The sequence below is a fragment of the Felis catus genome, chromosome E3 (genome assembly GCF_018350175.1).
Source record: "Felis catus isolate Fca126 chromosome E3, F.catus_Fca126_mat1.0, whole genome shotgun sequence".
NCBI lineage: Eukaryota > Metazoa > Chordata > Mammalia > Carnivora > Felidae > Felis > Felis catus.
The window spans coordinates 23,881,176-23,907,342 of NC_058383.1; the positions used below are offsets into that span (position 1 = coordinate 23,881,176).

The 26,167-nt window shown below is 49.2% G+C and overlaps 1 protein-coding gene across 1 annotated transcript in view; it reads right to left on the bottom strand.

Moving 5' to 3' along the window:
• Positions 1 to 3,849: 3,849 nt before the first annotated feature.
• The window catches only part of VWA3A (von Willebrand factor A domain containing 3A), a 62,295-nt gene continuing 39,977 nt past the window's right edge, over positions 3,850 to 26,167 (bottom strand). The window contains 17 exon segments of the mRNA XM_023246294.2: positions 3,850 to 4,595; positions 5,153 to 5,218; positions 5,410 to 5,507; positions 7,072 to 7,195; positions 8,206 to 8,357; positions 8,796 to 8,940; positions 9,962 to 10,106; positions 12,934 to 13,042; positions 14,220 to 14,357; positions 15,210 to 15,307; positions 15,839 to 15,949; positions 16,888 to 16,978; positions 18,517 to 18,669; positions 19,727 to 19,797; positions 22,811 to 23,006; positions 23,750 to 23,894; positions 24,040 to 24,114. Of these exon segments, the coding sequence (XP_023102062.1) occupies positions 5,167 to 5,218; positions 5,410 to 5,507; positions 7,072 to 7,195; positions 8,206 to 8,357; positions 8,796 to 8,940; positions 9,962 to 10,106; positions 12,934 to 13,042; positions 14,220 to 14,357; positions 15,210 to 15,307; positions 15,839 to 15,949; positions 16,888 to 16,978; positions 18,517 to 18,669; positions 19,727 to 19,797; positions 22,811 to 23,006; positions 23,750 to 23,894; positions 24,040 to 24,114 (1,903 nt within the window). The 3' untranslated portion in view covers positions 3,850 to 4,595; positions 5,153 to 5,166.

Here is a 26,167-nt window from a genome sequence, read left to right on the forward strand (position 1 = left end):
TTCTGCGCGTGAGGCCCGGGCGCTGCTGGGCGGGCGCCTCCTGGGGCGGGGCCGGGCTGGGCTCCGGGACCCGCCCCGCGCCCCGCCTCCCGCCCCGCCCACACGCGGCGTGGGAACACCCCCGTTTCTCTGTAGCCCGGTGCGGGCTCTCACAGAGGGGAAACTGAGGCCCGCCGAACAGGGATGGGGTGAAATGGGCTTAGCTGCTGGTAGGGAAAGGACGCAAAGGCCCTGCGTGCTGTCCTGTCCTGCCGCAAAGTGGTCCTGGAACCCCAAGAAACAGTGTTTCTTCCTTCACCCCCTTACCCATCCATCCGCTCCCCAACACGTTCCTGTCTGTGCAGGATGCCTCCTGCCTTCCCTGCCTTCTTCCTCGTCCACCTGTTCATCATCTCACCTGTTCTTCATCCACCTCGTTGTCTCTTCATCCATCTTCCCACACAATTTTGTTTTTGCTATTTTTGTCCACTCATCTATTCATCTTATCCATCCATCCATCCGTGCGTCCGTCATTCCATCCTTCCACCTTATCCATCCAGCCTTCCATCCATCTAATTCGTTCCATGTATCTTTCTTGCCTCCTGTCCACCCATCTCTTTCCCCTTCCTTCCTTGCATTCTTCCACCCATTTCTGGGTTCATCTGTTCTTGGGGGGGTCATTCCGCGTTTAGGGGTGCTTCTTCAGTGCTGGTCCTTCCCTTACGCTGAGGACCAGCTGGATCACACCATCCCTGGAAAACCCATTTGCAAGGCGCAGTGACAGAGGGGAAGGCATGTGCCCGGCAGCTGGTGCTTATGAGGGCCGACTCTGAGCCCCAAATGCCACCGACACCTGGTTACTTTGGTCTGAAGAGGCTACTGGGAAGTCTTCGCCCGTTTGAGCCTCCTCCGTGGGCATAGGTGGGTGTGGGAAAGAGAAAAGAAAATCTTAGGCAGAACATGCCAGGTGCCAGGTGGTAAGGTATCTTGCTTGCTTAATCCTCACAACTCTGTTTTGGCCCAATTTTAGAGTCAGGGGAACAGGTTCAGAGAGATGAAAAGAGGCTTCAAAGCCTGGCGGGAGAAGGCCATGGAGTCAGCCCTGGCGTTAAATCTTGGCTTTGCCACTTTCTTGCTACGTGTCTTTGGGCAGCTACAAGGCTCAGTTTCCTCATCCACAAACTGGAAATTGTGTGTGCTGTATGGCTGTGACGTTGTTGGGCTTGGGGCACACAAGGTATATGCCAACAGTATGGTGCCTGCCCAGTCAGGGCTCAACCAACAGTAGGGGTTATCATTATATGAGAGGTTGGGGTTCACACCCGGGTCCTGTGCTTCACCGCTTCCCCAACCACATCCAAACTGTGTGCATCATTCCGTTTACCAAAACCAGCCTGTCCTCTCCCACCCGCAGGGCCACAGGAATCCTATCCCCAGGTCCGGCTGGCGGCTGTTGTCCTGATAACAGCATAGTTTACGATACAATAGTTATGAGTTGAATTGTATACCTCCTTGGCCCCTCAAATCCACATGTTGAAGTCCTAACCACCCAGTACCTCAGAGTGTGGCCTTGGAAATAGAGTGATCTCATATGTAATTAAAGATATATAATATAGAGTAGGGCCTGGTCCATTATGACCGGTGTCCTCATGAAAGCTGGAAATTTGGACACACACATGCACACAGGCAGAGCATCATGTGAAGTTTGGAGCTCTGCCGGTCCTTTAAACTCGGACTTGCAGCCTCCTGAACTGGAAACAATACATTCCTGTTGTTTCAGCCACTCAGTTTGTGGTACTTTGTTACAGTAACACTAGCAAAGTGATAGAAACACCACAGGCCATTTTCTCTGTTTGTAGAGGTGAGCAAAACGGCAGCTATCAGAGAGAGTGACCAGACTGAGATCCATTGGGGCAGGGGTTATGGTCACTGCTGCCTCCCTGAGCCCAGCACCGAGCCTGGCCAAAGCCTGGGCTTGTCAAGCCTTAGTGAACTGTGGGGTTTTTTTGGAAACACCTTGAATTTTACAACTTTGCCTAGATGAAGATATAGAATATTTCCAGCACTTCAAACGTCCCCAGTATGACTCTCACAGTCACTATTCTGACTTTTGTTGCCAACAAGAGTTTTGCTTGTTCCTGGACTTCATATAAATAGAGTTACTATGTATTTTTCTTTTGCCTGACACTGATCATGAGATGGATGTATATTGTTGAAAGCAGTTATAGCTCATTATCTAATTATTTATATTATTTATTTATTTGTTTATTTATTTATATTTTTAGAGAAAGGTAGGGGGAAAAGGGCAGAGGGAGAGGGAGATACAGAATCTTAAGCAGGCTCCACACCCAGCAAGAGCCCAATGTGGGGCTTGATCACATGACCATGAAGTCATGACCTGAGCAGCAATGAAGAGTCAGGCACTTAACCTACTGAGCTATTTAAAAAACTTTTTTGGGGGTGCCTGGGTGGCTCAGTCGGTTAAGCAGTCGACTTCAGCTCAGGTCATGATTTCACGGTCTGTGAGTTCAAGCCCCGCGTCTGACAGCTCAGAGCCTGGAGCCTGCTTTGGATTCTGTGTTTCCCCCGTTTGCTCTCTGTCTTTCAAAAATGAATAAATATTAAAAAAAAAAAAACCTTTTTTTAATGTTTATTTTTGAGACAGAAAGAGAGAAAGACAGAGCACAAATGGGGAAGGGGCAGAGGGAAAGGGAGACAAAGAATCCAAAGCAGGCTCCATGCTCTGAGCTGTCAGCACAGGGCGGGATGTGGAAGAGACCCCTGAGCTGAAGTGGAAGTCAGACGCTTAAGCGACTGAGCCACCCAGGGGCCCCTACTGAACTATTTTTGAAATGGATGTGTAGAAATGTACACTGTACATATGTACAAATGTATCATAAATGTATCAAACTGTACAAATGTACAAATGTGTCACAATTTATTTGTCCATTCTAGCATTGGTAGGACATTTAGGTAGTTTCCAATTTGGGGCTCTTATGAGTAAAGTTGTTGTGAAGACATTCTTGTGTATGTCTTTTATGGAATGTATGCAACTGTTTCTCTTGGAGCAGAATTGCTAGGTCGGCAATCCACTGGGTGGGGTGCCCATCCCAGCAACGCCGGAGAGTTCTAGCTGCTCTGTATCTTGATACTGTCAGTCTTTTTACTTTTTGCCATTCTGGTGGGCATGCAGTGGTATATCATTAAGGGTTTTTGTTTTTTAAACTTGTTTATTATGAGATAGCATGAGCAGGGGACGAGCAGATAGAGAAGGAGAGAGACAGAAAATCTCAAGCAGGCTCCACACTGTCAGCACAGAGTCTGACACAGTGCTCGAACCCACAAACTGTGAGATCATCACCTGAGCCAAAATCAAGAGCTGGATGTTCAACCAACTGAGCCACCCAGGTGCCCCTATCATTGTGGTTTTAATCTGCATTGATGGGTAAGCCTGTTGAGCACCTTTTCATATACCTATTGTCTATTTGCACCTGTTTGAGTGTTTTGTCCATTTCAAAACATTAGGATATTTCTCTGTTTCTTATTGATTTGGAATTCTTCATATATTCTGCATGAGTCTTTTAAAAAAAAGTTTTATGTATTTTTGAGCGAGAAAGTGCATGCACCCATATGGGGGAGGGGGACCCCCCCGATAGAGAGGGGGACCAGAAGCCGGCTCTATGCACTGACAGCAGCAACCTCAACCTGGGGCTCCAACTCATGAACCATGAAATCATGACCTAAGCCGAAGTCGGACGCTCAACTGACTGAGCTACCAGGTGCTCGTGCATATGAGTCTTTTACTAGCATTTTATATCACCAAAAATTTACACACACACACACAAACAAATCATCACTTCAGCTTAAAAGTCATTTTGATTCTATTTAATTAAATAAAAGCAATTTTTTCTCATCTCAGGAAATCACTCCAGACCACATAATACATGAGACAGTCATTTCATATGTACACAGCAGGGCCGGGCCCAGTGGACCCAACCCAATTTTCACCCGCTTGAGCAGGGCAGACCTTAATTCAGTTTGGTTGAACAGGTAGGGGGCAGGTGGTAAGGCTCACTGGTTTTTGCTCCCAAGATGGGCTGATGGTGAATCTGCATCACCCCACCCCCCCTCCCCGGACCAGGGTGGTGGGAAGCAGAGGGTGAGGGGACCAGGGCAGAAATAACATGCTCTGGCTGGTTTCCAGAGCCGGACTCCCACAGCTAAGCTGGATGCTCACAGTTTACTACGTCTGCCCCTGTGGCAGGTTCTGGGGACCTAGGACACCAGCCTCATCCTGGGGGAGCTCATAGCCAAGAAAAAGAGTTGGCAAAGGGAGTAAGGAAGCATGGTATGGAGTGCTAGGCATCATAAATGCTAAGTGTCACTGCCGTGGAAACAGATGTTTGGTCCGGATGCAGTGGGAGGAAGGCTGGAGGCTCCCAGCTCTTGATGGGTCCCAGGGACATCTTCACAGTGGAGCTGATGCCATATGAGTTGTGCCTTGATGGATGAGCAGGAGTCACCAGGCAGAGGGTGGTAAGAAGGGCGTTTCCAGGCAGGGCTTGGTGCAAGGCTTCCTAGCGAGTGATAATTTTGTGGCTGGAGTGTAGGGTGTGCTGGGGGACAGGGCAGGAACATTAAAGTGGACCTGATGGGGCACCTGGGTGGCGCAGTCGGTTAAGCGTCCGACTTCAGCCAGGCCACGATCTCGCGGTCCGTGAGTTCGAGCCCCGCGTCGGGCTCTGGGCTGATGACTCAGAGCCTGGAGCCTGTTTCCGATTCTGTGTCTCCCTCTCTCTCTGCCCCTCCCCCGTTCATGCTCTGTCTCTCTCTGTCCCAAAAATAAATAAACGTTGAAAAAAAAATTAAAAAAAAAAATAAAGTGGACCTGAGATGTCAGAGCCTTCCCTCCCTCAGCTTCCAGAGAGCCCCGGTGCCTGGGATCATGTTTCCTGGGGATGAACTCTGGGTTACAGCTTTCTAGGATACCTCACCCTCAGGGCCAGTGTGTGCTGAGCGAGTGATTATTTGTAAGATGGCCTTTCAATTTAGAGGAGTCATTATTTCCAATCCCTCCCTCCCTCCCCATAGTTACTACTACCCATGACACTGAGCATGCTGCCTCGTCCTTGGTGGATACTTACGAGAGAGAGAGCTCATCACCTCCTCTTACCTGAGAACCCTTCTCTAGAAAAGAGTGACATTTGGTTCTGTGTTGTTTTTCTTCTGGAGTTGAGACCTAGTGGACAGGAGATGAAGCGAGGAGGTCCCCCTGATGCCCAGATTTCTGGGCCTGGTGGGGAGAAGCAGGCAGGAGCTCTTGCAGGAAGGCTGTGCCATCAGCAGGGTGGGCCCAAATCTCGATGAGGCCCAGGGTCTGGGTGGGCTAGAGCCACGAGGCAGGTGTGAGGGGCTGCTCGAAGGGCATACCTGAAGGATTGGGCCTTCCAGAGGAAGCTTCTGGCCTTGGTGATCTCCTGGGCCAATCTTCTCAAATCATCTCCTTCAAATAGTGGCAATACGGGGTCCTTGGAAAGGGGAAATGAGTGTGAAATTAGATCCATTCAATGACTGGGTGCAACCTGAAAATCCAAAATCTCAGGGGAAAAAAAAATTAGACCTAATCAAATGCAGCCTCCCACCCAGTGCAGGCAATCTGTGGGCCTCGGCTTGCATACCTCCAGAGACAAGGAGCTCACCACCTGCCAAGGTAGCTACTTTGCAAGTGGAACACTTTGAGGTAAGGTGTCTGAGAGTCAGCGGAGTGGGTAGTGGCGAACCAAGGTGTTCATTGGACTTCACGGCAGTCGGCGCCTCTCTTCTCAGTAGAACAGAAGTGGAACATGCTCCTTATCTCACTGTGACCCAGTGAGATCTATTCTGCCCTTTCCCTATTGCTTCTAGTAAAACAGCTGCACAGGCAGCTTTTCTCTTGTGTCAGCCAGTGGAATTCCAGAGGCTAGAGTTAGAGACACAAGTGCTCACGATCAGCAAGAGAATGTACGAAAGAAAGAGGCTCCCTCTGCCCTCCGCAGCAGGAGAGGAATGGTCCCATTCTGCATCTGGAGGCTATTCATAGAACCTGATTTTTTGTGGCATCAAACTGAGGACTTTTGCAACACTGTCAAGTTTGTTTTCCTGGGTTATAAGGACGGGTGAATTTTTCTTACTGTCACTTGTTCTGTTCTCTGAACTATTTGTAGTATTTATCCCTAGAAGACGTATTTGAACGAAGGAGTCCTGCAAAGCACTTGACCTCACAAATTAGGCCATGTCCTGTGGCAGTCATCTTTAACCTCCAAAAAGAGGTTCTGGAATTCTGGTTGGTTGTCTTACGTGATGATTTGTTGCCTTGAAAATGTTCTGAGAGCACCATGCTCCCAAAAGGTATAAACACGTGCCTAGCTTTTCAGTCAGACCGGGAGAGGATCTTTGGCATTCTCGTATCTGGCATGTGTGATAGAAACTGTGACTTTACCAGATTTATTACTTAGATCATTTGAATATCTGTGTTTCAATGAATTGAACACAGGGACACAGAAATAAGCAGGACTTATAGCAAAGAGGTTAAGAGCATGAGTGTCTGGGCTGACTTTACCATTTGCTATGTCTTTAGGTGTATTCCTGTCCCTTACTGAGCCTATTTATTCATCCGTTTAATGGGTATAATAGTGGTTAAGGGGATTGAAAGGGGTAGTCTGTATAAAGCAATGGACCTGCACAAGTAAGTGCAACGAATGTGAACTGTTCTGTTAGTAAATAACACCTCCACGGGCACCTGGCTGGCTCTGTAGGCAAAGAATGTGACCCTTAATCTCAGGGTTGAACTGAGATTGAACTCCCGTATTGGGTGGTTGGGTGTAGAGATTGATTCATTGATTGATTGATTGACTAAATAAATAACACCTCCAAGCTCTGTTGCTTTCCCACTCCGAGGAGAGCCAGCGTCGAGGAAGAGCAGCAGGGAAACACAGCCCTTTCTAGCCAATACTTCGTATTCTCACAAGAGAAGCAGAGATCTTTTCAGGTAGGGGGGAATGACATTATATCGAGACATCTGAACAGACCTCACTCAGTCGCTCCACAACCTACCCTTTCGTCCACGAAGCCCTTGGTCAGCAGGCTGTGGATTTTGAAGAGTGTGTCCTCATCAACAGGGCAGTGATAGCGGGCCCCTGTGAGGGAGGCTAGATTTCTCAGGAAGTCAACCGCCGCCCTAGTTGGGAGAACAGATGTTCTGAGGCCGGCCCGCTGACTGGCCAGGCAAGTTCCCTCTGCACCCCTAGCCTGTGGGGAGCTTAAGTCTCTGCGGCAGTGGGCCCTGGACCCTGAGGCCCTGTGCCACTGAGACCACGTTGGCATCACCAAGCCCACCCCCGTCAGTTTATGGGCGAGGCAGCTGCTGCACGAAGCAGATTCCCTGCTTCAGGGTCGCCAGCGAGTGGGAAAGCACACAGCCAGCACACGTTCCTTAATTGGACAGGGAGCCAGTGCCTGCTACTACGTGTTGGGGCTGGCAGGGACACAAGCGTGGCCTTTATGAAGCTCGTGGTTTAGACAGATTAAATATGCACCAAAGCGGGGCGCCTGGGGGTCTCAGTCGGTTAAGTGTCTGACTTTGGCTCAGGTCACGATCTCACCATTCTAAGTTTGAGCCCCACTCAGAGCCTGGAGCCTGCTTCAGATTCTGTGTCTCCCTCTCTCTCTGCCCCTCCCCTGTTCACTCTCTCTCTGTCTCTCTCAAAAATAAACATTAAAAAAAATTCACCAAAGTAATCAGTTTCGTCAAAAACATTCAAGTCTTTTTCTGAAGGAGCAGAATCTCTCTTTTCCAACACATGTTCCTCTGCGGTGATGGTTTATAAAAAAATAACCGTGGTAATGCTACTTTAAACGTTTTTCCCATCAATTTTCACAAATGTGCTCCGAGAAAGATTGGGAGGGCGAAGACCACACGTGACCGTGGGAATGGACGCAAATCCATTCTCATACCGGAGAAAGTCAGGACTGCGGTGCCTGAGAGGGGCAAGCTGGAGGTGGAGGGAGGGCTTTCACTCTGATGTAACGCCTGCCTGCACCCTCCTCATTTCTCACTCACAGAGTTGGGCCCCGGAGAGATTGGGCTCTAAAGTGAGTCCCTGGACTGGGCCAGCTGCTCACATGTGTACCTCACACACGCAGCCGTGGGAAAGGCGTACAGCTCAGCCCCTGCTCCTTCTTACCCACCTGCCTGAGCAGTTCAGGGAAATGGTGTGCAGTTTCAGATCTCTTTCCTCCTTGAGTCTTTGGACTTCATTCAGAATAAGGCTGCAGCTTGTATCTGGCTTCCCGTCGGTCAGGAGGTACAATCCTTCCACATCGTGAAAACTGAAGGCTTTCTGAAAGAGAGCGGGAGGGTGGTCTGGCTCAGGGCTAGGCACTAACCAGGAAGGGCAAAAACGAATTGCCTGCTGTCCCCAAGGGAAATAGTTCTGATTGGATCCCACTGACTTGTCCATTTAGAGTGAGAGACCCTCCCCTCCCCCCCTTTCAGCTATCACAGACCAAGGAAGCTGCCAAGGTCTAGGAGAAAGCATGGCGCACTTCTGGGCTGGTTAACCCCAGCAAGTCACTTAACCTCTCTGAGCCTCTGTGCCTTCAACTCTAAAGTGAGAACGAGGATCATTTTCTCACCAGGTTGTCGGGACAATGAAATAAAGTAACACTTCGTAGATCTAAAAGGGCTTTTTGTAATTTGAAAGCATAATGCGGGATCGGTAGAAGGGGTGATGGTATTTCTGTTTTGCTACCGAGTCGGGCTCGGGGGCAGAACTTGCCAGTAATGCTTGCAAGACTGAGGTGCTCCCCTGAGCACGCAGGTGGGTCACCCACTGCATAGCCTCGTGACAGGCTGCATCTGTGGTCTCCACCAGAGTGTCCCTCCACAGCTGTAGGTCCTCCGCAAAGCTGAGCAGGTTAAACCTGGGGAGGGGAGTGGAAAAGGTAGGGGCAGAGAGAAGGTGAAAGAGATGGGTTAGAAGATGCCTGGGTGAAGTAACCTCTGTGAGGACCATGCAAGCCTATCAGTGTCAAGACCCTACATAGAGCCCCGGGGCCCCTCGGGGGGAATGAGAAGGAGGAGGTACACGCTGACGATTCTAGATGCAGATGAAATAGATCGGCACCCCACCTCTGTGCCACTTACAGGTCATGTGATCTCTGGCAAATTACTTAACCTCTCTAAGCCCTTATTTCCTTTTCTGAAAATTGGGGATAATAATGGAAATACCTCATTGGGGCACTGTGAGGATTGAATGAAATCATGCACATAAAGTGCTTGGCACACAGCAAGTGCTCAATAAATGTTTACTGTTATTAAGGCAAGGATGAGTCCCAGTCTAGGACCAGTCTCCTACCGTCTCCTAGGGTCAATTTTTCTGGGTAGAGAAAACAACCCCAAACCCCAATCTCTTAAAAAATCAAGTTCAGGGGCGCCTGGGTGGCTCAGTCGGTTGAGCGTCCCACTTCAGCTCAGGTCATGATCTCGCGGTCCGTGAGTTCGAGCCCCGAGTCGGGCTCTGTGCTGACAGCCCAGAGCTTGGAGCCTGTTTCAGATTCTGTGTCTCCCTCTCTCTCTGCCCCTCCCCTGTTCATGCTCTGTCTCTCTCTGTCTCAAAAATAAATAAATGTTAAAAAAAAATAAAAGAAAAAATAAAAAAAATCAAGTTCAGCTGAAATCTACAATTGAAGGCCACCTGCTGGTTCCTTTGCTCTGTTTGCAATGGTCCCTGGGCCAGAGATGGATTTCTGAAGGCTGCTCTATTTCTGCAACAGGATGCAGTGTTACTGCTCAAATAAGCTACAGCTCCAGGCTTGTGAGCGGTGAGGAGGGAAGCCCAATGAACTTCCCCTTTGATCTTCCTGCCTCACAGCCACTCACCCCCTTCCCTCTCACCTGTTACAGCGCTTCCTGCCCCGCACCCACTCGCCCCCTGCCTCTCACCTGTCACAGTGCTTGCGCAGCTGTTCCCAAATCAGCAGAATCAGCTCCGTCTTCACCTGCTGCAGGTAGGGGCCCATGGATCCCGACGTGTCCACCAGGATACACACTTTGCTCTCCAAAATGGTGCCAAATAATCGGCGGCTCCCTGCTCCCAGGGCGTGGGGGCAGAGGCAGGGAAGGAGTGAGGGGTCGCTCCTGCCACTGCTGGCTTTTCTCACGGCAGCTATCAAATACAAGGTCTACCAAATACACCTGTTGCCTCACTGGTCGACAATCAGATGTTAGCCCACTGGGAGATGGCCTTTGTGATGTTGTCGAGGGGTGAGGGGCGTCAGTTGTCCAAGGGCAGAGCCGGTCAGTGGCCTGGGCTTTGGGACATCACAGTTTCAGCTGTGTCTTTGCCTGTGATCTGTGATCACCTGCACAAGAGGTTGTAACCACTCTGGCCTGAGTTTCCTCATCCCTGCAGTTAAGCGCCTGGACTAAGTGGTGTTACGGTATTGTTTGGGGCTGGAAAAGATGTTATGGAGCACGGAGTCCGTCAGCTGGTCAACAGACATCAGCGGAGCCCGGCACTGTGCAAAGTGTGATGGAGAGAGGCTGCCTGGCCTCCTGGAGCTGCGAGTTGGGCAGGCAAGGCAGATGTTAAATCCATAGCTATGGCTCTCAGAGGGTCACGACAGAGCAGTAGTGGGAAGAATCTGAGTTCGGCGGGTGAGCTACCACTGCAGGATGGGCAGCTAGCGGAGGAAAGAGGTGAAGGTGTGGAAGGAACAGCCTGGGCAAGCCTGGGCCAGAGGAGAGGAGCATGGCATGCTCAAGGACAGAGAGAAAGACTGTGGAAGGAATCAGGAGGACTGGGATGGAGACCCTTGCCAGGGTCACACAGACTGGCAGTGACCACTGAGAAACCCATGTCCTGCAACCCACACTTTAGTCAGACAACCACTAACCCTAGCCTTTAGTTTCACGAGGCTAAATACAGAAGTGACCCAGGGGAAAGCCGGAGAACAGAAGACAACGCATCCAGCGTTCTTGAATCACGCCTCAGCGACCTTCCTGGAGGCAGTCGTACAAGAAAATGGAAAAACTGCCACAGAAAAGATCGGCTGCTTTCCAGGAAAAGATGGACTGAGCTGGCTGGACCCACTGGCCAGGAACCTTTCAGGACTCATCTGGGGTGTTCCCTGGCAGTGCTCATGTCCACGTGACAAGAGAGGGGCCTTCCTGAGGCATGGGCGACGTTCCATGAAGATGGCCAGCCAGCCAGTTGAGTCGAGGAAACTCCAACTGCAAATGGCTGGCCGATCCGTCTTAGGAACCAGATGGTGGAAACAGTGCGAGCCACCAAGCCCCGTCGTTTTGACCTCCTGCATCTCTCTGACTCTGCCCACTCCGTCCATCTCTACCATCCCCACCTCTTCCAGCTAGCCCAGTCTTTCACCCGGGCTACTACGAGCTCTATCCCCTCAACAATTTGTATTCCATGCAGAACCAGGGCGATTATTGCCAATGCTAACTTGATCATTTCCCCCTTATTTAAAACATTTAGTGGCTTCGATTGCTCTTAGGATAAAGGACAAAGACCGGGCATGGCCTCATCTCTCTGGGATGGTCTCATTCTTACTCTCCCTTGTCCTCAGCCACACAGGCTTCCTTTTAGTCCTTATACTCAGCACTGACCCCCCACCCCCCACCCAGCGCCCAGCACCTCAGACATGCCTGTCTTTTCTCTCTTTGCCCAGGTAACATCTATTCACTCTTCAGATCTTGGCTCCTCAGGGAAGCCTCCTGTGATTTTCCTATCCAGACCCACTGCCCCTCTTAGAGGCTCTCACTGCCCATGCCTATCTCCTCCCTACACACGTCACCGTTGTGACATTAGACTTGTCTGTGGGACTCTTTGGTTAATGTCTGTCTCCTAGACCATATGCTCCACGAGCTCAGGGACCGTGTTGGGTGTTGCCTTCCACCATCTCCCCAGCACCTGGCAGGAGAGCAACACACATTTGTTGAATAATGAACGAGTGAATAAGTGAAGCAGCCCTGGGTTTGGAAGTGTTGGTGGTGTTCTGAAGTACTGGGTGGCACTGGGGTGGCAGCATTGCTGATCTTCACACCTTTCCCAGCAGCAAACGTGCATTGCGATTGGAGAGAGGCACACAACCTCTTTGCCCCCGTGTCAGCCTCTGACACGACGACTACACGTGGCTCTGGCAGCGCCCTCCGGAGGCTTTGGAAAGCAGCAGTCATCACTATACCCCACTGCACATGGTCTGTTTTACCAGGTTTTACTGCAGAGGATTGGATCTAATGAATCTGTGTGGGACCCTGAGGAGCCCACATAGGGACCTCTATAAAAGCCTCCCTTCCTCCTTCCTCCTGTTGTCCCAGGAACCCTCCAGGCCCCAAAGCCTAAACACTCTCCTGTCCAGCTCCGGCTATCTGCCTGGCCTCTTGAACTTGATGCTTCCGGCCGTCTCTTGATCTCCAGCCCACCCTCCTCTAGGGTGTGAGCCTGGCTCTCCTGGGCCAGCCCTGCTGTCCACCTGCCCTGGAGGGGCCTTGGTGCCCTCTGTAAAGAAGAACAGGGGATTCTTCTCTGTCAGCACTCCCTCTCATTTCTGCCTTTGTAGACAAGTTCTATGGGGGTCAAATCAATGTTGGATTGAGCCTCTTGAGAGAAAGCCCCTCAGTCACATCCAGGAAGGCAAGGGGTGGGACATGGCCTTGCAGGGTGGGCCTGGACAGGCCTGGTTCCCTTCTGGTGCCCACTGGCCCATGCTCCACCTCCCTGTCATCCGGCACCTTGCCTGACCTTGGAATCCAGAAATCATGTTGTAGCTGGATGACCTTCCTGGCCTCATCCCTGACCTGTGCACCTGGTCTGGGAAGGACTGACCCTCATCCCTGGGTTGACCTTGCACTTCCCCTCATGGCCCTCCACCCTCCAGGACAGCAGGCAGGCTCACCAGACAGCAGCCACTGCAGCCTCTGGACATAGCGCCTCATCACCTTCTCCAGACATGTGATGTATGCTTCCATTTCCCTGGGCGTCCACTGGATATGTCTCACTACCCCCTGGATTAAGACAAGCCAAGGCAAACTTTGCCCCATCAGCTTTCTTCATATCCCCATCATCTCCTTAAATAGTTTAGTTGGTTTTGGTTAATAATTTCCAAAAACCTCTATTAGGCATATATATATTTGCTTAAAGGCTTTTTCTTTGACCAAACCACTAGATTTATGGTTCTAGAAGGAGTAGGGGAATTGGGATGATGGTTTTGTGGCACACGCGGTCACTGAAATAATAAAAAACACAGCATCTCTAAATTTTAAGTTAGAAAACCCTTCATGGTAGGATGGGATGTCCATAAATGTCAAACTAAAAGATTACCTTAGATGGAGAAGGGGACGGCATGATAAAACCCCCATAAAGTCCTTCTGGTGAATACTTTTGCATTTGGTGGCTACTTTTGGCTTTCTAGTTTCCCCTAACATCAATAATGTCACATAAAATGGCAAGGATAGAAAATGGGGTCTTCCAAAAACAAAAACAAAAACAGCATGATTCATTTTTTCATTTGTACTAAATTTACTTGTTCCAGTGTTTTAGCAATGAAAAAATTATCCCCAAACTAGAAACTAGAAAACACTCTTACCTCCCCCAGGGGAGGAGGGAACCCCCTGATGCTCCCCATCTTAACAGAATCATCAGCAATATTGGGATACAGAGTTCTGCTGGGTTCTTCAGCCAGTACCCTATTCTCAGCAACTATTTTGTGTGTGTGTGGTTTTTTAAAAATTTTTATTTTAGAGACAGACAGAGAGAGAAAGAGCAGGGGGAAGGAGTAGAGGGAGAAGGAGAGAGAGAAAATCTTAAGCAGGCTCCATGAGGGGCTCGATCCCACGACTCTGGGATCGTGACCTGAGCTGACCTGGGATCATGACCAGAGTCAAAATCAAGAATCAACCGATTGAGCCATCCAGGCGCCCCCCTCAGCAACTATTTCTAATTCTCACTCCATGGAGCCCTTCTAGCTCTGGAAGATGGTGTCAGGCACCCTAAGGAGTTGACTTTTCTTCCAACAGTATCTGCATCTCTATGTGCCAAGAACAGTCCCAATTTTGGATAGAAGCAGGAAGAGAAGCCATGTACATTCACATGGAGTTCTCACCAACACATTGTGCCATTTGAAGCTGATCACAGGCAGGAGGTGGGAGAAAGGAAACAATAGCAACAAAAACCATGACTTACATTGATCTCTATACTGGGCAGGATGTTGCAGTATTTGGCTGATGCCAGCCCCTGGGCTGACTTCTGATGAGTGCAGCTGGGACCGATGTATCTGGAGATTTCCATCCTCAGTTTTTTGAGCCCATAATTTGCTACCCACTTTAGAATAAAAGAAAGAACTGTTATCTTGGGTAATGTAGGCTTAATTGAATGATGGTCTGACTCATCTATTAAAACGTTGTATTTGAAATCTGTCTCGTGTTTGCAGTGTGGGGTTTCTAGGTCTTCATGGAGCACCCAGGGCATGTAGATTCCTTCCCCTGCACTGGGGAGAGATGCACAAGAAATACCGGCAACAGGGAACCTGCTACTTTCTAGTCTGGTGGACGCTGTTGCTTTTCCAATAGCCATTTCAACTCTCTCCCACAAAATTTGAGTGGAAAGCCATGACTAGTCTGAAGTTCAGATTCTAAACCAATTAGGGTGATCTCTGTCTCCTTGTCATGGTGAGAGATACAAGAACGGGCAGGCTCGCGGCAATCAAGCATGGCTCCAGGATCGAGTCAGGCTCCAGTCAGAACCAAGCTCAGACTCTTACTGAATGGTTGTGGAAAGAGACTCTCATTGAATGTTTGTATCTTCAGGATATGAACAAGAAGGGGGATTTGTCCTGCCTGCAGCCAGAAGGTTCTGACACCACTAAGTGCTTTACCCAAAATATACTTCAATTAGTCATCAATCCTAGCAGATATACAACTGGATTCATTTTACAAACGGGGACACTGAGATTGGGTGTAGCTAAATGACTTGCCCAAGGTCACCCAGCTAGGAAGCAGCAGACCCAGGTTTCCAACACAGGTCTATTTAAACTCTTTTCCCATCTGCCATACTAAGCAGCCATTGGGAGCACATGCGTCTCCACGTCCAAGTATGTCCACCTACCTACGAGTGGAAGGTTGGCGGAAGGGATTATTGCTTGAGGGGTGTGTGCAGGTTCCAAGAACTTAATACCTCTTGGCTTGAGCAAACTGCATCCTTCCTGGGCAACTGGATAGAAGAGCTAACCCTTCGTATTCCCCTTCCTTGAGGGTATTTCTTGTAGACCGAGCCTAGGAGAAACAGAGTGAGGTTACCTCGTGCACCTCTCTTCCCTCTCCCCTCCACTCCCCTCTTTGGCTTCCTTTTGCATTTAATTTCTCTGTCAATCAAATCAGCTGGAAAATTCCTTAGGCCAATCTGCTGAAGGGTAGAGGGAGGCTGTTAGGTGGATCAGGGGAAGCGTTGGGACCTCGCCTCTCTACACATCAGTGAATCGTTACTGGGGGACTTGTACCATTTTGCAGCAATCAATTGTAGGGGGGAGCGGGTAGGGACCCGAGGACACTCATCTCCACTGCCTTCCCAATTTCCCAATCAGCCTCAGAGCTGAGGACACTGCCTCTGATGGAGGATGAGCGGTGTCAAGAACTCGCACGCCCATTTCCCTGGACTGGGAGACCTGAGTGGTTTGAGGATACGCCTGCTCCAGAGACACTGCTGCCCGCGTCCTGGAACAGCTGGAGGGGTCTCCCTACCCACGGGCCTGCTGACCTTACAGTTCTTACAGGGCCATCCAGATATCTGTGTAACCTCCTGCTTACCCACGTTATTCCCCGTCTCCATATAAAACAGTGAGAGAGACGTCTCTGCTTCCCTCCACTTGGTCTTCCTCCTCCATTCTGCTGTCCCTTCTTTCACTGGCTGGGCTGAAGCTGGAGGAAAATTGGCCTGTTGGCTGGAGCAGCCTCGTGGGGTCATGCGGTGACGCTGTCCAGCTTGTCTGGAAGACTTGTCAATTTCAGCTATGCTCTGCCCTTGAAATAGGCCTCCAAGATGGCCTTGAGGTCCTCAGGGACTACCCCCAAGTCTTCTGGCCTCACCTGCATCGGCAACAGCTAAAGCTGCCATTTACCAAGTACCGATGTGTGCCAGGCGTGGCGCTAAGTGCTTTCCGTAACCCGTATCAGCTTATCCTCAACGTGCCCCAGTTTATAGTCAAGGGGAGTGGGGCCCAGGATCCGTAAGGGCACAGCAAAGATTCTACCCAGGTCTTGCTGACTCCACAACTCTGCTCTGAACCATTGTGCTATGTCTTTGACATTAGAAATAAGATACACAGGGGCGCCTAGGTGGCTCAGTCAGTCAAGCATCCAACTCTTGATCTCGGCTCGCATCTTGATCTCACTGATCGTGAGTTCGAGCCCCACATCGGGCTCTGTGCTGGCGGCACAGAGCCTGCTTGGGATTCTCTCTCCCTCTCTTTCTGCCCCTACCCCTCCCTCCCTCCCTCCCTCCTTCCCTCCCTCCCTCCCTATAAACTTAAAAAAATTAGTAAGATACATGGTCTTGCTTCTATGAGCTGAATACTTAAATAAAAATACTGAGGCCCTGTCATGACCAGCTGGCACTGGTCATTATCCTTAGCCAGTCTTGGGCCTAAATTTCTTTATCAGTGAAATGGGGAACTAATAGATTACCTGTCACACAGGACTGATTATGGTAAACTTTACTTGGGACAATCTTAGCAGAAGGGTGAGCACATGATAAAGACTCATGATCATCAGTCATTTTGGTTACCATTATAATTAATACATGTCTTGGCCATGCCCTCCACCCCCCTACCCGCCAGCCTGAGCATGGTCACGCTTACCTGGTGGGACGCCTGCTTTGCCACTAAGTGGCCGCCATGTCAGAGCTTCCAAGGGGGAGCTCTTCTTTCTGTCACGGTCATCTTTAAGGCTCTAGAAAACAGGCCGTCTTTCCTATCAGTGGCCTGTTCTCTGTAGCAGGCCCAGACCATGTGTAGCTTACTCCCGTCCCAGGGGCTGTGTTTCTGGAAGGTTCTGCCCACATGGGCACTGCCCTCATTCAAAGAACTCCACCAGGTTCCAGGAGCCAGCCTAGAGGCATCGCCTTCCCCTGCCTTCCCAAATTCTGGGATGAAACCCCAGTCTCAGCCTGTCCGTTAGGAAGCCATGCAGGGAGGGGCCTATGGGAGTCGATTCCTCTGACATGTTTGCCCCATCTCCTGCAGCAGATTCAGAGGCGACTGAGTTTTGAGGTGAAAAATTGTGTGCGTGCGTGTGTGTGTATTTAATAACAGGGAAGGAGGGCATGCTAGCATACCTGTGGGATTTGCCAGAACTTGCTTCAGTTACTGCCCTTCTTCCTAGGACTGGGATTTTTGGGCCTCTAGCATGACAAGCAACCATTTGGGTAACTTCTGTGCCTTCTTGGGCATCTCAGTTTTAAGGGAGGAGTCCTTCATTACTGGGCACAAGTGCAATGTGGCAATGGCTGAACAGAGTTACCCAGGGCCTTGGAACAACCAGCTCACACCACCGGGTGAGCTGCTGTGAAAAAGGCCTGGCTGCTGCTACCTGGCCCTCATTCCAGGAGCCTCTTTGGAGGCCTTGGCACAGCCCAAGCCTCTTCACTCTGAATCGGCTCGGAAAGCACAGAAGGCCCAAGACACAGCCCCTGAGACTCCGGGATTTCGTCCCAGAATTTGCATCTGGGCTGGTTCCTGTAACCTGCTTGAATTCTTTGAATGAGGGCAGAACCTGTGTGGACAGAACATCCTGGAAGTGCAGCCCCCGGGCTGAGAGTAGGCGACACAAGATCCGGACTGGTCCCCTCATTCTGCAAATGCATTATGTTTGCAAGGATCTGTCCATCAGTGAAACATTGAAGAGCTCCAGGTATTTGCTGCTTCTGCTCACAAGCACTGTGGAGTCCGGAGTCATTCTGAGGTCCCTCTGATTTCTGCAGTGGGGTGGATATTTTAGGTAGGACAGGTTGGATCGGCTGTGACGGGGATAAGGCCCTAGCAGGCACAGGTCTACCCTCAGGGTCCTATCAGGCCCCTGCTAAGCCTTGGGCAGCAGTGGCTCCCATGGCAGCAGGAGCCCATTAGATACCCTTTGCCCAAACAGACCCTCCAGGATAAGCCCTCCTGCCTTACAGCCATCAGATGTAACAGTGGGTGCCAATTCCATGGAGTCCTTAGTACCCAGCACAGGAATCAAGCTGAGATAGCCAGGCAGAGCCAAAGGTGGATGGAGAGGAGGCCAGAGATGCCCCCAGAGCTGAGAAGCAGATCCCCTAGAAGAGGGGGAGATGGAGGTACCCCCGGGACATTGACCACTGAGCACCCTGCCCCCACCCTGCTGGCCCTGGGGTCTGGGAGAGTGGCCTAGGTCATTTTAAGATCTAGGAAAGACCAGGAGACAAGATGGCAACAAAATCCACGCTGTGTTATTAGGGAGGGGAGTCAAACCATTCTGGCCACCGAGGGAGCTGTGGGCTTGGAAGAATAGAGTTTCCTGGGCTGACTTCTTTGCTTGAACATCTTTGGTTTTTCTTTCAGGAGGGCTGAGCTTTCCACTTCTTTCCCAGACTGGTTCTTCAGTGAGGACACCAGTAAGGCACACTGCAATGGGGACTGGGCGGGTTAGCAGCACCCCAGCCACGGTGTGCCTCCGAGCAGAGGACAGACAGGCAGAGTGCACATGCACAACACACACACACACACACACACACAGCAGGAGAGACTGGGTCCATTGGCACCTCTGGGCTCCTGTTTCTGGGGCCATAAGCACCGTGGATCAAAACTATTAATTGTAAGTCCCATGTATGTAGGGTGTGGGATCCCTCAGGCACTGGGCTAGTTAATTCCCTGGGGGTCCCAAACTCTCGTGCCAAGAAAGCATGCCAACTATGCTTTTAGGGCAAGTGCTATTAAAAAAAAAGTTAATGTTTATTTATTTTTCAGAGAGAGAGAGGTGGGGAGGGGAAGAGAGGGAGAGGCAGACACAGAATCTGAAGCAGGCTCCAGGCTCTGAGGTGTCAGCATAGAGCCCAATGAGGGGCTTGAACTCACGAACCACAAGATCATGACCTGAGCCAATATCAAGAGTTGGACACTTAACTGACTGAGCCACCCAGGTGCCCCCCTTCATTGCCATTTTTAACAAGTATCCAGTGCAATTTTTTATTTAATTTTTTATTTTTATTAAAAATTTTTTATTAAAAAAATTTTTTTAACATTTATTCACTTTTGAGGGACAGAGAAAGACAGAGTGCAAGCAGAGGAGGGGCAGAGAGGGAAAGAGACACAGGATCTAAAGCAAGCTCCAGGCTCTGAGCTATCAGCACAGAGCCCGACGCGGGGCTTAAACCCACGAACTGTGAGATCCTGGCCTGAGCCCAAGTCGGACGCTTAACCTACTGAGCCAGCCAGGTGCACCCTGTGCAATTTTTTAAACACCAACCAGCACTGGCAGCTAGGAAGGGCTACAGAGGGATTCTACTCAGAGACCTCAGAAGGAGTATGGCCCTTCTACCACCTTAATCGTAGACTTCTAGCCTCTGAAACGGTGAGAGAATAAATGTCTATTGCTTTAAGCCGCCTAATTTGTGGTACTTTATATGGCAGCCGCAGGGCACAAGTAGAGAAGGGCAGTCGTTTGCCCACATGTAAGGCATACCTTTTGGGAGTAGTTGAGAGCCTTTTCCATCTCAGACACGATGGCATTGATGTCATCGCTTTCGTAAATACCTGGAAGCAAGGCACATCGTGAGCATGGAGGAGGGGTGTAGATCATGGAGAGCGTCCATATCTCTTTACATGAGGGCTGTGTGGAGGTGACCTGAGCCCGAGGGGCAGGAAGGGGTCCTGATGGGCTGTGCTGACCAGGTCCCCCACCCCCCACCCCCACAGCCCCACCCAGTGGTGAAGGGGATGGGCAGGTACATTGAAGTTACCAGTAGTGGGGCCAGCCCCAGGACCCAGTGGCTTGCACCCAGCTGACTGCCTTCACCCAGAGGAAGGATGGGTTAGGCGTGATGGTCCCGCTATTCCAGTGAAAAAGAAGACCCACCTTGGGATTAAACTATCTAGTGTCTGTAGTGAATATTGGTGACTTATTTGAGAGGGACTGGAATGTAATGACTAAGAAGACAGACTCTGAAGTTGGCCTGCCTGGGTTCAAGTCCTGGTTCCACCGCTTACTAACCACATGCTTTTGGATTCTGTCTCAGCTTTCCCATCTGTAAAATGGGGATAACCTACTTCAGAGGATCATTGTGAGGAATCAATACTAATACATGCAAAATGCTTGGAACTGTGTCTGGCATATGATAACTATTCTAGAAGTGTGTCCTGTTATTAGCAATCATCACCAACAATAACTTCTATGTATATGCCCAATGCTTTTCATGGAAAGAGCTGGGAAACAGGACCCCAGGGTTCCAGCCCCAGCTATGCAACTGATTTTGTACCACAGGTAACTCATGTCCTTGGGAGTCATTTCTTTGTTTCTAAATCAGAGAGGGTGGAATGTACTAGTGGGTCCTGAGCCTCAATCACTCCTGTGTCCCAGTCATGATTTTGCCTTATCTCCATACCACCTAATCCATTATCTGTATTATCACTTTTGTTACTTAAAAGCATATATATGTATATATGTAATTGAGACATATGTTATTGACATAATGTATCACATAATATGACATGATATTAGGTTCATGTGTACAACAAATCATTTTGTTATATACATGAATATTTATATATATTGTGAAATGATGATCATAATGTCTATCCAACATACTTAAAAGTATATTTTAAAAAAGAAAACTTATGGGCATCTGGGTGGTTCAGTCGGTTAAGTGTCTAACTCTTGATTTTGGCTCAGGTCATGGTCTCACATTTCATGAGATCAAGCCCTATGTCAGGCTCTGCACTGACAGCACAAAGCCTGTTGGGGATTCTCTCTCTCTCTTTCTGCCCCTCCCCCGCTTGAGCTTGCTGGCTCTCTCTCTCTTTCTCAAAAATGAATAAATAAGACTTTAAAAAAAAAAGAAAAAAGAAAATTTATGTCACTTTAGAAAAGAGAAAGTTAGCACTTTTTTTTAAAGTGTTTATTTTTGAGAGAGAGAGAAAGAGGGAGAGAGAGAGGGACAGAGCGTGAGTGGGGGAGGGGCAGAGAGAGAGGGAGACACAGAACCCGAAGCAGGCTCCAGGCTCCGAGCTGTCAGCACAGAGCCTGATGCAGGGCTCGAACCCACGCACTGTGAGATCATGACCTGAGCCGAAGTCGGACTCTCAACCGACTGAGCCACCCAGGTGCCCCTGCACTTTTTTTTTTAAACCTAATTTATTTATTCATTTTTAACTAGGCTCTAGGCCCAATGTGGGGTTTCAGCTCATGCCATGGATATCAAGAGTTGCTGACTGACCCAGGCAGGCATCCTAGACAGTGAGTACTTTTTTTTTTTGTAAGTTTATTTAATTATTTTGAGAGAGAGAGGTAGGCACGAGTGGGGAAGGGGCAGAGAGAGGGAGAGGGAGAGGGAGAATCCCAAGCAGGCTTCATGCTGTCAGCACAGAGCTGGCTTGATCCCACAAACACTGAGATAATGGCCTGAGCTGCAATCAAGAGTTGGACTCTCAACTGACTGAGCCACCCAGGCACCCCAACAATTTCTTTTTTTGTGATAGTTGTAGGGGATCAGAATATGCATGCCATCCCAAAATATGCCAGTTTGGCATAGGATTATTTTGAGCTGAAGACAGTTGAGAAACAGTCAAAAAGTTCTCTACCCTCCTCCCACCTCCATTTGCCTAAGAGCAGGATGTAAATTTCCATTTTAGGGTGTCTCCCTCTGCCTTGCCAGGAAGAGGAGGAAAAGCACCGGAAACAACAAACAACCCTGGTTGTTACTAAAACAATTCTGACCTTATGTTAGTCCCCTCCTTCTGTTTGCCTTCCCACAGTCTACCGCCCCTAACCCCCTTTCCTTTGTCTTGTCATTTCTTTTTTTTTTTTTAATTTTTTTAAATCTTTATTTATCTTTGAGAGAGAGAGAGAGAGAGAGACAGAGAGAGAGAGAGAGACAGAGCGTGAGCAGGGGAGGAACAGAGAGAGAAGGAGACACTGAATCCAAAGCAGGCTCCAGGCTCTGAGCTGTCAGCACCAAGCCCGATGCGGGGCTTAAACCCACGAACTGCGAGATCATGACCTGAGCTGAAGTCGGACGCTCAACTGATTCAGCCACCCAGGCGCCCCTGTCTTGTCATTTCTTTACAAATGCCTTGTCCTTGGTTAAGACCCTATATTGGCCTTAACATATTTTTAAGGCAGGGCACCTGGCTGTGTCAGTAGGAAGATCCGTGTGACTCTTGATTTCAGGGTCATGAGTTCAATCCCCACACTGGGTGTGGAGCTTACTTAAAAATAAATCACTGAATAAGTAAGTAAATAAAATATTTTTAAGTAGGCTTGCTTTTTTTTCCTTTTCCTCTAAAAAATTGTGATAAAATATGCTTACCATAAAATTTACCATTTTAACCATGTTTTAAGGGTACAGTTCAGTGGCATTAAGTATGTTCATATTATCTTGCAATCCTCACCACCATCCATCCCTAGAATAGGAATTCTGTTTTTTCAAACGTGATTTTCACACGCCCTTTTTCTGGAACATATCTATGGCACAGGGAGCTATGTTGGTACCGAGACAACTTTCTGGAAGGAAAGAGGTACAGGGGCCTGCCAACACTCTCGTTCATGCACCTGTGTCTCCAAACCAGTGGAAACGTCCGGCCGTGGCCTGGGTGATCTCCCGGTAGGCGGCGGCTGTGTCGGTGCGGCTGGCATAGCGGGCAGGGGGCATGATGTCCATCTGGGGCTCGCCCACGTAGAAGAGACATATGTTCAGCTGGAGATCGCAGCCCCCACAGGCCTCAGCCATGTAGGCGCTGAGCATGGGCTGTGAGGGGAGAGAGGGCAGGAAGGCCCCACAGCTGAGGGCTCCTGTAGCGACTGGTTTCAGGTCAGTTGAGCCTAATCCTCCTTCTTCAGGGCCTGTTGTGTGCCTGGTCTAGTACTAGACGCTGAGGACAGAAGGATAACTGAGCTTGGGCCACAATTTCTCTGTCTTAATAGGTAAGGCCAGGGGGGTGGACCTGAGAGCCTGGCCATGCTGAGTGTGGTCTAGGGACCAGAAGCATGGATGTCTCCCGGGAGCTCGACAGGAAGGCAGACTCTCAGGTCCCAGGCCAGGCCTTTGGGAACAAGGTCTGCATTTTCACAACATCCCCAGGTGACTTTTCTGCACATTAAAATCTACTTTGTGCGGCGGGGGGGGCCCTGGGAGGCTCAGTCGGTTATGCGTCTGACTCTTGGTTTCGGCCCAGGTCATGATCTCACGGTTTGTGGAGTCTGCTTGGGATTGTCTCTCTCCCTCTCTCTCTCTGCCCCTTCCCTGCTCTCTCTCTCTCTCAAAATATAAATAAACTTAAAATGTTTAAAATAATAAACTTTAAAAAGTAAAATAAATAAATAAAAAATAAATAAACTTAAAAAAATTAAAAATAATAAATAAATACATACATAAATAAATACATAAATAAAATCTCGTTTGGAAAATCATGCTGGGGAAACCTGTCGCTAGGCGCCCACCTAGGGGAAGACGTGGGGTCAGAAAGGATGCCCGGGACGAGGCCTACCCACCACGTCCTGGTCAGGGATGCCACCCGTGAAGAGGTAGATGCCCTGAGATTGGTGACCGTCTTTGTCCTTGAAATCCACTTCCACAGCCTTCCGCAGGGCGCTGAGGACGTTCCTGCTGCCGTGACACTGCAGAGTCAGGGCCCAACTAGGAGGCAAGGAGGGCCTTGCTGAGGGAGGCTGGCTGTGAGGCCCCGGAGGGAGGTCAGGGATTCTGGTGGAGAGGGGGACAGAGAAAACAGAACCGCAGAGGCCGCCCTGAGACACAGCAGGTGCCTCTGACAGTCACCTACCGCCAGGCGCTCTGCAAGTTTTCGTGGTTCACGGCAACCATCTCTGGCCTCCAGCTTTCTATTGTGCTTCCAAACCTTGGCAGGGAAGGAAAGAGGGTGTGTTCTTAAGCAGGAGATCTGGCCACTCTACACCCCAGGTCTTTGGGCTCCCAGGTCTTTTAGGGGAGCAAAATTCTGACTACACCGAAAAATGCTAGGATGTCCCTGGCCTGGGCCAGCCGCAAGATTTCCTTGCTGGTCCTGACGTGTCACAGTACGTTCCCGGTATGAGCAGAGCTGAGGGGCTCTCAGTGGAGACACAGAGCCAGGACCAGCTATGGCCAGGGTTCCTTTCTGACACCAGCTCCCTTCTCTGGGTGAACTCCCCACCCCCAAAGGAGAGAGTCATTTCCCCCTTTTTAAATCCCCCTAGCACTGATTCAGCCCCATAACTCATTTTTTTCACTCTGTCTGCACGATAGTTTTTAATTAAGAAAAAAAAATGCATCATCTCATTTCCCCATGAGGCAGAATTTAAATCCTTGAGAAGAGGACTGGTTGCCTTTCTCAAAGGCAATCCCTTTTCTATCTCAAGATTAAGTCTTCTACCTGATCTTCTGAGACCTGCCCACAGACGTCTCCCTCCCCCTCAAACTCCTTCCTCCTCTCTATTCCACTCTTCCCCCTTGTCTCTGTGAATGTTCAAGCCTATTCTTTTTTTTTTTTTTAAGTTTATTTCTTTATTTTGAGAGAGAGAGAGAATCCCAGGCAGGCTCTGCACTGTCAGCACAGAACCTGATGCAGGGCTGGAACCCATGAACCATGAGATCATGACCTGAGCTGAAACCACGAATCAGACACACTTAACCAACTGAGCCACCCAGGCACCCCAAGCCTGTCCATTCTCAAAAATAACTTCCTCTTTCTACCAGGGACTCTCTATTAGCCACTTCTCTTTTGTATGTATGGACGAGCTCCCTGGAAAAACAATGTCCCAGCATCTCCTTACTCCTCAACCCACTGCAGTCAAGCTTCTGGTAGGTTCTCTGGCAAATATTAACAATGACCTTGGTCATGATCTCACCATCCTGAGATGGAGCACTGCCTCTTCAGCACGCCGACAGTGCAGAGCCTGCTTCAGATTCTCTCTCTCAAATTCTCTGTCTCACACACACCGCCCCTTGCACACTTTCTCTCTCTCTCTCTCTCTCTCTCTCTCTCTCTCTCTCTCTCTCTCTCTCAAAATAAACAAATAAAACTTAAAATAAAACCAATGACCTTCTTCCCCCTCATGAAAATATGTATTGTAGTTGGTAATAAATCCTCTATTACAACTGGATAAAAATTTTAACAACATCTAGAGAGTGAAAATTTGTCCAATTTTATTCCTCAGAAAAAAATTGTTAACTTTTTACTCTATATTCTTTCAGATTAAAAAAAAAAAAAGCACAGGTGTGCCTGGCTGGTTCAGTCTGTAGAGCATGCGACTCTTGATCTCAGTTGTAAGTTCGAGCCCCATGATGGGTGTAGAGATTACTTATAAATAAAATCTTTAAACTAAATTTAAAAAATAAATGTGTAAAACTTGTCAAATCACTGAGTTGTACCCCTGAAACTAACTAACATTGTGTGTCAACTATACTTTAAAAAACAACCACAGGGGCGCCTGGGTGGCGCAGTCGGTTGAGCGTCCGACTTCAGCCAGGTCACGATCTCACGGTTCGTGAGTTCGAGCCCCGCGTCGGGCTCTGGGCTGATGGCTCAGAGCCTGGAGCCTGTTTCCGATTCTGTGTCTCCCTCTCTCTCTGCCCCTCCCCCGTTCATGCTCTGTCTCTCTCTGTCCCAAAAATAAATAAACGTTGGAAAAAAAAAAAAAAAAAACAACCACAGAAGAGGTAAATATATATTTACAGAAATGGAATTATACAGTACATACTATTTGTAATCTACCTGTTCCCTTTCGTTGGGACTTACGGAGGACATTTTTCTAAATGCACACATGTAACTCTCCCTCATTCTTTTGAATAGTTGCATTGTCAGGATTGTTTTACCAATTTTTCCAAGGGTCATGCAGTTTGTTTCCAGGTTTATCCGTGTTAGACTCTGTACTGAACAACCCAGCATGTTTATCTCTGTACACTTGGCTTTG